The following is an 11,987-nucleotide window of genomic DNA, read 5'->3' on the forward strand; positions in this document are numbered from 1 at the left end:
AAATGTGAATACACAATGTGTGAAAGAAAATCATTGTACAAAAAAATCTTCCTCCAAAGCCTATGTTTTATTAAATTAACATACATTATCAGTGCCCCTGCGAAACAGAAGAACACTGAGAACCTCCCAACCTGCTTTTCTATGAATGACTGTCTCCACTAGCCAGCCTCTACTCCTCATTGTCTCCGCAACTTCATCGGGCTTGTTTCTAGCGCAAAATAGAATATATGCAACCCCACCAATAGCCAAGTGCTCGTCTAATCTGTCTAAGAGCTGCCATGTAACGACCATTCCATCGGGGCCGCCTAGGAGCGCCAAATCGAGCCAAGTATAATCATCTTCAGCTTTTGGTACATCTGGTACGTCTTCTGCGGGAACATAGGGCGGATTAAACACCAATATATCAATCGATCTATGTCGTATACCCGAGGCTAGACTCATTTGAAGGGCTGTGACGACCCCCTCTTTCTCACTTGGCTCATTTTTTTGAACTGTTGCTATTATAGTGGAGCAAGCGGTAGGATTAAGATCGGTTGCCAAATAAAAGGCCAGTGGGAAGACATGCATCTTGAGGAAGGCAGTGACGACCCCAGACCCAGAGCCTATCTCGCACACAACCGGGTTTTTGAATTCCAGCTGCAATTTCCCAAGATTCTCTTCAAAGCAGTCTAATAGAAGAAATGAATCTTCAGCCGGCTCATAGACCCTATCATCAGCTGCCACATCTGGTGTCGGTAGCATCACAGAGTGCTAACTGCATTGAAAAAGTATATGCCCCAGATTCATCGCATCTCGCACCCGGACACCCAGATCAGTTCGGAAGACACCAAATCCTTTGGAATATCCCAAATTCGAGTTTCTCTCTTTTGGGAATTTTAAAGGCTACAATCGGCCGACTAGAAATATGTTTTGACCTGCTGAGTCAGCTAAAGTTCATAAAGCCGGGTATGATCGTCCATACATGTCATGATGTGATCTCCAAGCAGCACATTCACCAGAGTGATTTGGAGCTTTAGAGAAAGTCGGAAATCCTCTACCAAGGTCTATACATTTTAAACAACCCCTATGATGAAGACAACTGGATCAAGTTTGGCAGATTTGATTGCACGTGCCTGATTGCACGTGCACATATGCGGCCTGCACTGGCATCGCTTCATCTCATCAGAGAAAAAAAAAGTCCATTATATCGCTAGCCATTTCTTAAATCTTCAAGATGGGTGCCCAGTTTAGGACCCTAGAACGTGAACAGAGGTTTAAGAACCCTCCCAAAGACAAATCGTCTTTTCCCCTCCTAGCCGAGGCCGTCGCCCCACACATTGGCTCCTTCAATGCCCTTACAGAGGGCCCTGATGGAGGACTTCTCAATATGGGTGTGAAGGATATCGGCACCAAGACGATTTTCGACTCTTCCGATGAGCTCAGGCTCGGAAACAAGCTTCAAATTAAAGTCGAGTCGGTTCAGTTGGCCAAACCTGCCGTGCCCCCTACCGACAAGCTCTCGGTCAACCGTAAGACTCTTCCTTCTGAGTGCAGAGAGAGAATGACAACTTACAGAGGAAAGTTGATGTTGAAGGTGACATGGTCCGTCAACGACGGACCTGAGGTTTCTGAAATCCGTGATGCAGGTCAAGTTCCTATCATGATCAGCTCCAACAGGTGTCACTTGGAGAAGATGTCACCAAACGAGTTGGTTGCCGCCAAAGAAGAGAGTGACGAGTTGGGTGGATACTTCATTGTCAACGGTATTGAAAAGTTGATTCGTATGTTGATTGTGCAGAGGAGAAACCACCCTATGGCCCTCATCCGTCCCTCTTTCGGAAACAGAGGTAATTCGTACACCAAGTTTGGTTGCCAGATCAGATGTGTTCGTCCTGACCAAACCTCCCAGACCAACGTTTTGCATTACTTAAAGGACGGTAACGTCACTTTCCGTTTCTCTTGGCGCAAGAACGAGTACTTGGTGCCTGTCGTGATGATCCTCAAGGCCTTGTTGGAGACCAATGACAGAGAAATCTTCGATGGTATCGTTGCTTCCGACATTACCAACTCTTTCTTGACCGATCGTCTTGAATTGTTGCTTAGATCCTACAAGTCATACAACCTTCATTCGCAAAAGGAAACTTTGGCCTTCTTGGGTGACAAGTTCCGTGTGGTCTTCGAGGCACCAGCTGACATGTCGGATATCGATGTTGGTAAGGAGCTTCTTAAAAAGATTGTGCTCGTGCATTTGCCAAACAACGCCGATAAGTTCCGCATGCTTCTTTTCATGATCCGTAAGTTGTACACTTTGGTGGCTGGTGACTGTTCTCCAGACAATCCCGATGCTACTCAGCACCAGGAGGTTTTGTTGGGAGGTTTCCTCTACGGTATGATCATCAAGGAGAAGATCGAAGAGTACTTGCAAAGCATTAAGGTTCAGATTTCCTCTGACATCAACAGGGGAACCAGAGTTAACTTCAGCGACAGAAAGTACATGTCTCGTGTGTTCATGAGAATCAACGAGAACATAGGTCAGAAGTTGCAGTACTTCCTTTCCACTGGTAACCTTGTATCTCAATCTGGTTTAGATTTGCAGCAAGTCTCTGGTTACACAGTTGTCGCTGAGAAGATTAATTTCCACAGATTCATTTCCCATTTCAGAATGGTGCATAGAGGTTCTTTCTTCGCCGAATTGAAGACCACCACCGTCAGAAAGTTGTTACCAGAATCTTGGGGTTTCTTGTGTCCTGTCCATACCCCCGATGGTTCTCCATGTGGTTTGTTGAACCATTTAGCTCACAAGTGTAAGATCTCGACTGAGGAATCAGATGTTTCTCAAGTTCCAGCAGCATTGGCCAAATTGGGTGTTTCTCCAGCACACACTTTTGCAGCTGGTCCCAAGTTGTGCTGCGTCCAATTGGATGGTAAGATCGTCGGATGGACTAGTCATGAACAAGGTAAACTTGTTGCTGATGCATTGAGGTACTGGAAGATCGAGGGCGGCCATGGCTTGCCTCTTGATTTGGAAGTTGGTTATGTTCCTCCTTCTTCCAAGGGTCAGTACCCAGGTTTGTACCTCTTTGGTGGTCGCTCGAGAATGATGAGACCAACCAAGTACTTGCCTCTCGAGAAGAACGATATCCTTGGTCCATTCGAGCAAGTTTACATGAACATTGCTGTGACTCCCCCAGAGATTGAGCCTAAGGTTCACACCCATGTCGAGTGGGCTCCAACTAACATTTTGTCCATTTTGGCCAACTTGACACCATTCTCCGACTTCAACCAGTCCCCAAGAAATATGTACCAGTGTCAGATGGGTAAGCAAACCATGGGTACTCCAGGTACCGCTTTGGTGCATAGATCAGACAACAAGCTTTACAGACTTCAAACAGGTCAGACCCCAATCGTCAAGGCTAACTTGTACGATGAGTACGGTATGGACAACTTCCCTAACGGTATGAACGCTGTTGTTGCTGTCATCTCATACACTGGTTATGATATGGACGATGCCATGATCATCAATAAGTCGGCTGATGAGAGAGGTTTCGGTTACGGTACAGTTTACAAGGTCGAGAAGGTTGATCTCTCCATGACCCGTAAGAGAGGTGACCCAATCATTCAGCACTTGGGTTTCGGCGAAGATGATTACCCAGAAGCTTGGAGAGAGAAGTTGGACGATGATGGATTGCCAATCATCGGCGTCCATGTCGAAGAAGGTGACCCAATTTGTGCATACTACGACGATACCATCGGTAAGACGAAGGTCAAGACGTACCACTCCAGTGAACCAGCCTACATTGAAGAAGTCAAGCTTCTCGCAGACGAAACCGGTGACTCCGAGTGCCAGCTGCTTACAATCAAGTACAGAGTTACCAGAGCACCATTGATCGGAGACAAGTTCTCTTCGAGACACGGACAGAAGGGTGTTTGTTCAAGAAAGTGGCCCCAGGTGGATATGCCATTTTCTGAAACTGGTATTCAGCCCGATGTCATCATTAACCCGCACGCTTTCCCATCTCGTATGACCATTGGTATGTTTGTCGAGTCGCTTGCTGGTAAGGCAGGTGCTATGCATGGTATCTCTCAGGACTCCACTCCTTGGACTTTCAGTGAAGACGATACCCCAGCCGATTTTTTCGGTGAACAGTTAAGAAAGGCCGGATACAACTATCACGGTAACGAGCCAATGTACTCTGGTGTTACTGGTGAGGAACTTCGTTGCGACATCTACATTGGTGTTGTCTACTATCAAAGATTGAGACATATGGTTAACGATAAGTTCCAGGTCAGATCCACTGGTCCTGTCAACTCCTTGACCATGCAGCCTGTGAAGGGTCGTAAGAGAAATGGTGGTATTCGTGTTGGTGAGATGGAGAGAGATGCCTTGATTGGTCACGGTACTTCATTCTTGCTTCAAGACAGATTACTCAATTGTTCCGATTACACGCAAACACCAATTTGTCGCTCATGTGGTCTGATGCTCAATACGCAGATGTCTGTTCCTCGTATTGGAACCTTTGCCACGATAAGGTGTCGTGGATGTGCGGAGAAGTTTGACTCTTATGCTAAGAAGGGTCTCCAAGTCAGTGATGCTGATATCTGGGAAGATGGTCTGGGTACCAAGTTCGTTGGAGGTGACAACACTACGACTGTTGCTATTCCTTTCGTCTTGAAGTACTTGGACTCGGAGTTGGCTGCCATGGGTATTAAGATGAGGTACAACGTTACGCCTCAATAAATTGCATAGTTTTCACATAGTGAGAAAAAATAGAATAATGATACAGAATAGTCTGGTTTCAATCCTCTCATCTACAATTGTTTTCAATAACATGAGTCGTACCATGAAGGCCGATGGATACTTGGATTGTACGCTATACTAAATAGAAGATTTCTTCCGAGAACCCACCTAGCAACTGCTTGATGAGCTCTACCATCTTGTCGAGCTCTTTGGTTATAGTAGAAGTCACCAATAGGTAAGAGTATAACAAAACGTAATCCTCATTAGTGAGTTTCACGCTTTCACTGACAGATTTTGACCTGACTTCACTAAGCTTCAATAGCATACGATTCCGAGCATGCTCAGTAGAAGCAGGTTTCGAAGGAAGTGGAAATCCAAGAGCCAAGGCACTCGCAATCATGTAAAATATCAAAAAGATACGATGCTCGAGTTCCTCTCGCTCGTTTTCGATAAATTTTAGAACGTACTCCTCATTGGGAGTCAACCAGGGGTCCACTTCGAACATCAACTTGATGTTTTGAAATGCATCCAAAATGTTTGAAGTACTTTTGAGAAGATCCTCATATATCCCCTTGGGAAGTGCACCTTTCAAGCGCAATTCAAGAGGGGCTTGCTTTAGCAATGTCTGACACTCCGTGAAAAGACTACTGGTTCCTTTGTAGTCCTTGAGTCCCACTAGTCTAGCAGGCTCATTAGGGGCACTTTTATACTCCAAAGGATCGCTATTCCAGATAACGCCCATGCGGAGCCACAACACAGTGAGACCAGATTTGAGCCGCTTTCGTGCACTATTTGGAAGAAAGCATGTTGCCACAAACAATGCCCAAGCGATACCTATTGACACGGATATGAATCGGTGGGATGCAATCTCGCCAACTATAGGCTCAACGCCTCCTTCATTATCGTCTTCTGAGTCATTTTGGGTCATGCTGTATGAATAAAGTGCAGTCAAATTGTAAGTCAAAAGGATAAAGCGTCCAAATGGGTTGTTTTTCTTCCAATAGATGATGATGTAGAAGCATGGGAGAGAGAGCAAAAAGCCGGTTGTAGCTAATGCATACTCATTGCCTTCTGTTAATGCCCAAACCACCCATGCGATGAAGGCTCCAAGGAAGGTGCCCACAAAACGCCATTTTGCTGTCATAGTTGTTCCACCAAGTGACTTGCTCATCATAATGCAATAAATAACCATGGTCCATTCGAGTCTCCATGTTACGAAAATATCCTTTGTTTGTGGGAGAAATGCAAATATACCAATGCAAAATGCTCCCACGCCGACCCGTAGACCAAACTGAATATCAATTCTTCTGAAGAAGTAAAGTGATTCCCAGAGACGAACTCTGAAATCGTCAAACTTCGTCTTTCCTGAGATAAGGCCTGTATTTTCTGTAGCCTGTCTGTTGGTAACTGTACTAAACTGAGCTTTAAATTCACGAAGTGCTTCCACGAAATCAGTCTCGTAAGTTGTCTGCTTATCTTTTTCATCTTCTTGTTTCGTTTTCCAAACCTTCAAGAAAGACCAACTGCGTGGGGATGATTTAGCAACGACTTCGAAATGCTCCGTCAATTGCAAAAACCGAATGAGCTCCTCACCGTAAAGAGCCAATAAAGAGGCAAAGTTACCACAACACGCAGTAACTTCTTCTTGGTCTGTTTTGAACATTAAGTTATCTGGCTTGAATATCTCCTGAGAGTAAATTTTGCGGAATGAATGTGCTTGCTTGCTTTGGAATAGTTCAAGTGCTTTCACAAGTGATTTTTGGTAATTGGAGGATTTGACGAAAACATCTTGATCCTTGTCTCTGACGTATTTGTGCTCAAAGGGCACAGCGCCTAAAACCTCCTTGACGGTGAACACGAACAGCTTGATCGATGGAGCCAAGTAGTATACGAATAAATCAAAAAGTTGATTGGGGTACATTGCGGTTTGGTCCGCCTCATGACCCAACAGATCTGTATTCGAAAAAGCGCTCAAGTTTTCAACCGATTGGGAGAGGTGTATATCCGAGGAATGGAAACTGTCAAGACTCCTGCTGGAGGCTCCATCGGGGGACCTACCTTTCCCACGATCGTCATGAAGGAGCAGCCACTGCATCTCCAAAGAAGACCTCAAGGCCTGCAAGTGTCTCAGAAGAGATATCGTAGCCTCAACAATTTCCGTATAACTTGAAAGCTCAGCTTCCTTGCCCACTAATCGAAGTTCATACCCAGCTTCCTCCAAACTACCTCTGAGGTCATTGCAAACTTTCATAAGTAGAGCAAAGATTTCAGAGTCCTTCTTAGTGAGGGTTTCTCCATTGAGGAAGCGATGCGTCGTGATGGATACCAACAGCGACATGATGTTAAAACAGTCATTGAGGGACTTTCTTAGCAGTGACACAGCACTTTTCGGCCATAAAAGGTAACATGTTGCAACCGATACACAAGAGCCGACGAAGACAACCTGCGAGGTCGAAAGTAATCTTTTCATGGGAATGACGGACGAGTTCAAGGAACCTTCCTTGACTATGCAAGTGATGAGTGAAATAGATGCCAATGAGCATGCAGTGTTAAACGTCTGTTTGTTGACCTTCTGCTTCATGAAAGCGATAAAGCCAAGGCCAATAGAACTGATGACAAGATCAATACCAAAACTGATTTCGTCCTCGCCATTGTTGAAGAAGAATGTGGATATGGAGCGGCAGAATAACGAGACAAGAAAACTAAACAGCAATGATATGATCACGAACATGATCAGCTGGTGCATGGACCCTTTCGTTCTCGCCGGATGAAAGTATACCGCAGTTGTCGCTACAACATGCTTTGAGTCTGTAACTCCCAAGAAATTGTCAAATGGAGTCCAGTAGACACCCATGGATGCAACAAGGTAAGCTATCGAGCATTTGAGGATATTTCTGAACATCTCACTTCTGTAGAGACGAGCCATTCTCGATCGGAGTCTCCGAACCCTTCTGCGCCAATGACGGCGTCCAGAGCGAGGACCAGTAACACCCGAAGCCATACTCTCCGAATACTCCGAGTCGTGGAAGGAATCATCGTTGAAGCTCTCGAACTCTGTGTTGAAGAACAGGTTCAGTCTGTACACCTTTTGCCCACTTTCAGGAAGAATCACTGAGGAAGATTTCATGAGAGTTCTATTGAGACCCTTAGTTGTGCCTTGAAAGTATGATTTGAAGTCAATTTCTGGCTCATTTGGTGTTCTGGGTACCAGCCTTGGGGCTGATGTTCTGCCTTGTAGAGGAGAATGTGGGGACTGTAGAGGGTACAGGGATTTCCCTGTAGGAGGCCATTGGCCTTTATCAAAAGAAGGCGGGACCTTCTTTGTCTTTTTATCTGTGACTGAAATTTTGTGTTGGAAAAAGCGTGTTATCGGAGACGGCTATATCGTGTGCGATGTATAAAGCATGTTGTACCTGCTTGTGTGCGACCACTATTGTTCTTAGTTAAGCATCGAACGATTCCAAAACAAGATTCTTTATTTTTTGAAGTCAACTTCGAGAAAATAAGTTTGGAATATCATGAGACGGTGTTGAAAATTACTTTTCCTTATTGTAAAAATTGCAAGCCTGATGACCCATTTAGACGAGGCCGTTATACGTCTCCGGATGATCACCATAGAGAGCAATTATTTGAGGCGGTTTTACATATATGACTCTCTACCGTAATAAAGTTTGACGAAAGCACAACTGAGAGCCTGGTTATGAACCAACGAAGGAATTAGTGATTTGCAACCAATTTGATATGGAGCCGCTGAACACACACCCAGTCTCAACTGCATTCCATCGTACTGGTTAGGACGGGATGCGCAGTATTTCAATGAACCATTTATTTGAAGCATGCATTTTGCTACAACTTTCATCAATCATTATTAATAAATCAATTAACTTTCTAAAACCAAATCATCCATCATGAACCAGGCCGAAGCCAGGCCAAACGTAATAAAACCTCTATATACAGCATTAACGTCGTAGTCGTAATAATTAGTAGCCGACAATGTCCTTGAACAATTGTTCGCATGGGACAGTGGCTTTCAACTTAGCACATAATAAAAAGACACCACTCATCTTTCTGTGCAAGGAGTATGTTTCCTCAGGAGGAGGGGTCAATCTCTCGTTCAACATTAATCCAATGTTGTCTCTAACTCTATCCGTGATGGTTTGGTTGGAGAAATCAAAAGGTTTTCTGTTTGGCTGAGGGCAGAATGCTTCGCCCAACACCATGACTGAGTCCACGTGGGCTCTCACCATACCAGGAGATTCCAAACCGGTCAAGAAGCCAGCCTTGAGGGAGAACTTCTCCACAGCCTCACGGTCCTTACGGACAGAGGCACGCAAGATCTCAACGTAGTTCTCCACGAAGCTGTCCTCGAACTCACGAGCAGCACCGAAATCCAACAACTCAATCTTGTGGGTCTTGTCGTTGTACAAGAAGTTTGCCCAGTTGGGGTCGGTCTGCATGAAGCGGAAGTTCTTCAATTCGGTAAGACAAAGTCTCATGATATTGGTAGCGATCCAGTCACGGGTATTCTGGTCCCAGTTTCCCTTGGCAATTTCGGTACCGCCCATCTTCTCCATAGTAAGGACATGCTCGCCGGACATCTTGTGAAGCACTCTTGGAACTTCGAAGACAGGGTCGTTCTCGAGCAATTCACGGAAACGAACCAAGTTTTGAGCCTCACGGATGTAGTCACATTCCCACTTGAGCTCAACACGAGCGTTGGCGATGGTCTTGTCCAAGAACAAACCACGGGGCAAGATTGAGGAGGCGGTGAGGAGCATAAGCAAGTTGTTCAAGTCCGAATCGATGGAGTCAACCACACCTGGGTACTGGACCTTGACAACGACAGGAGTCAAGTCTTCAGTCACAGCGTTGTGCACTTGGCCAATCGATGCGGCTGCAAAAGGAACGTCGTCAAAAGAAGAAAACAAGTTCTTGCGCCAGTCTCTGCCCAACTCAGTGGTCATGATACGCTCCAACTGGGCCAAGGGCATGTAATGAGCAGAGTTCTGCACTCTCAAAAGGATTTGTTGGATTTCAGCAGGCAAGATGGAAGCGTCCTGGAAAGACATCATTTGTCCAATCTTCAACGCAGCACCTCTCATCTTGGAGAACTTGCGGGCCATTCTTTCAATGTTAGCTGGACTCAAGAAGAGCTGCTTCATGCTGAGTGTGGAGCCGTTACCCTGGGCAACCTGTCTCAAACCATGAGAAGCAGCAGAGAAGCCCATACCAGCAGCCAACGAGCCGTAGTGGAACATTCTGGCCAATCTGGTACTGGGCACCTCCAGCTGAGACATGTCAAAGGAAGGCTTGACCTTGGCGCCGCCAATGACCTTCTTGACCTTGGGACGCACGGCAGACTTCTCCTCCTGCTCCTCGACGAAAAGCTTCACCGACTTGGTGGAGTAGTTTGCATTGGTATTCTTTCTGTGAGAGCGTGGCTCGTGCAAAGTAGCACAGGTGGAAAAGCTTCTATGCTGGGTTCTGGCCGCCTGGGCCTTGCCTCGAAGATCTGCCCACATGTGGGAGCTTGAGTCGAGCTTCTTTGCCTGGGCCACGAGGAACAGCTTGGACCAGCACCTGGAGGCATCGGTGGTAGCGATTTTCACGCTGTCACGAGCGATTTTGGACGCTGTGCCCGAGATGGCAACCGCGTCGAAAACGGCTTTTCTCGACATGACAAAAGAATGTGGTGGGTGTTTTTTTTGTGGGTGGGTTGGTGGTTTGCGGTGAAGAAGAATATATTATAAGCGTTTCGCAACGGCTGCAAGAAACAAGAGCGGTGCTTGCTAAATTTTTTCTGCCACGGTTCGCGTTTTGAGCCTGTGATCTGGGGCCGTGGAGACAACACAATGAAATGACCGGACAGATATTATTGTATAAAATATGCTTGGACTTTACGGTCCCCATTTATCTACGTCATGGTGGTTTCTATTATTTCCCCTTGTGACTATTTTTCGTAGACTCGTTTGTGGAGTCCTTCCGTCCGAGTAATCGGCTCGCAGCCAGCCCTAACTCGGGTGGCCGGGGCCATGCCCCGCCCTACGCAGGTCGGCAAAATTCCTTTTGCAAACGACTTCTTTAAACGGTCTCCAGGGGTACGTTTTTAGACTTTTCAAAAAAGAGTGATTTTGAGGGGGCTCACATTGGTCGGAATTTTGAATTTATTTTGAACATGTTGTCCTCTTTTGTCGAAAAGCTAAATGCTGGCTCTTTCTGTGTGCGTTTCCCCAGACGCACTGCCGATTATATGTCCAGCCGAGAAAAGCTGTTTCTTGCAGCCGCTAATTAAGCCATAGCCTGAGCTACGACATATAGCGGTCTTAAGCGGACAACAGAATTCCACGAGGATCGCCGCCAGAAGCTTCGATAAGCTTTTGGGTTTTCCCTTCTTTGCAACTCTTTCCTCTTTTATTATTTCCTTCAAAGCATTTACTTGCCACTCATCGCCTTTCTTGCTCTTGCTGTCCTGTCGCACCTCGGACCCCTGGTGGGCCCCGGGGCCGCATGGGCCTCCGCACTGTTTATTCACAATAGTCAATGCAGGCAGCCAAGGGCCATGACCGTCTGATCTCTGCAAGTTTGTATATCAAGTGAAATAGGGTTTTGGAGATAGTGGAGGTGGAACTGGAGAGGGGACTATGTCCGACGAGGCAGGGTGTCGAGTATGGCTTTCAAGCGAATCGCAATGAGGACCACGAGGCCGTGGGCCTGCTCGGGTATTCAATTCTGTGAAAGGCAGTACTGAGGTGTCAGAGTTGCAGAAGTTTGGAAAGAATACTCAATAGCTTCGTTTCGGAAAACTCCGATATCAGCAGCTAGTTACGGTGCCACTGTGTGTGTGTGTGTGTGTGTGTGTGTGTGCTCCAGAGAAAGTGTAGAATCATTTGGCTGCGAAAAACAGTGCTGCACCATCAGCATAAGCGAGCACCGTTGACTGCCCCAAAAGGGTCCACCAAAGCCACTATTGGAAAGAGTCAAGCAAGTTTTTCCGATTAAATCAAGATAATTGTACCGCTTTACTTTGAACATTCATTTCTGCAAATTGCATGTGTTCATCGGGCTAACGGTGGTGCCCCAATAACACCAGACACACTTCAATTTCGTATCTCAAGCAAGAAAAAAAGAAAAGACGAGCGTCAGGTTTTTTGATCTCAAAAACCCCATCAATTTACCCCATTTCACCAAAAAACCCAAAGAGATGTACAAACCGTTCTCTCCCATGCCGCTGCTTATCGCTGGTGTAGAGGTGCGCTGTGATGAGATGCTT

General features: G+C 46.0%; 3 protein-coding genes across 3 annotated transcripts; 1 reads left to right on the forward strand and 2 right to left on the reverse strand.

Moving 5' to 3' along the window:
• Nucleotides 1-1,213: 1,213 nt before the first annotated feature.
• On the forward strand, nucleotides 1,214-4,717 carry RPA135 (DNA-directed RNA polymerase I core subunit; the record flags this gene model as incomplete). The annotated part of the gene is made up of 1 exon (XM_024857007.1): nucleotides 1,214-4,717. One exon carries the CDS (start codon nucleotides 1,214-1,216, stop codon nucleotides 4,715-4,717), a length of 3,504 nt encoding a protein of 1,167 aa, XP_024714887.1.
• Nucleotides 4,718-4,850: 133 nt separating this feature from the next.
• C7M61_001606 (uncharacterized protein) lies at nucleotides 4,851-7,844 on the reverse strand (the record flags this gene model as incomplete). Its single annotated transcript, XM_024857008.1, has 1 exon — nucleotides 4,851-7,844. The coding sequence occupies one exon, from the start codon at nucleotides 7,842-7,844 to the stop codon at nucleotides 4,851-4,853; it is 2,994 nt and encodes a 997-aa protein (XP_024714888.1).
• Nucleotides 7,845-8,697: 853 nt separating this feature from the next.
• Nucleotides 8,698-10,395, reverse strand: ABC1 (protein kinase; the record flags this gene model as incomplete). Its single annotated transcript, XM_024857009.1, has 1 exon — nucleotides 8,698-10,395. One exon carries the CDS (start codon nucleotides 10,393-10,395, stop codon nucleotides 8,698-8,700), a length of 1,698 nt encoding a protein of 565 aa, XP_024714889.1.
• Nucleotides 10,396-11,987: the final 1,592 nt, after the last annotated feature.

The sequence above is a fragment of the Candidozyma pseudohaemuli genome (assembly GCF_003013735.1).
Source record: "Candidozyma pseudohaemuli strain B12108 chromosome Unknown scaffold00002, whole genome shotgun sequence".
In the NCBI taxonomy this organism is placed as follows: Eukaryota; Fungi; Ascomycota; class Pichiomycetes; order Serinales; family Metschnikowiaceae; genus Candidozyma; species Candidozyma pseudohaemuli.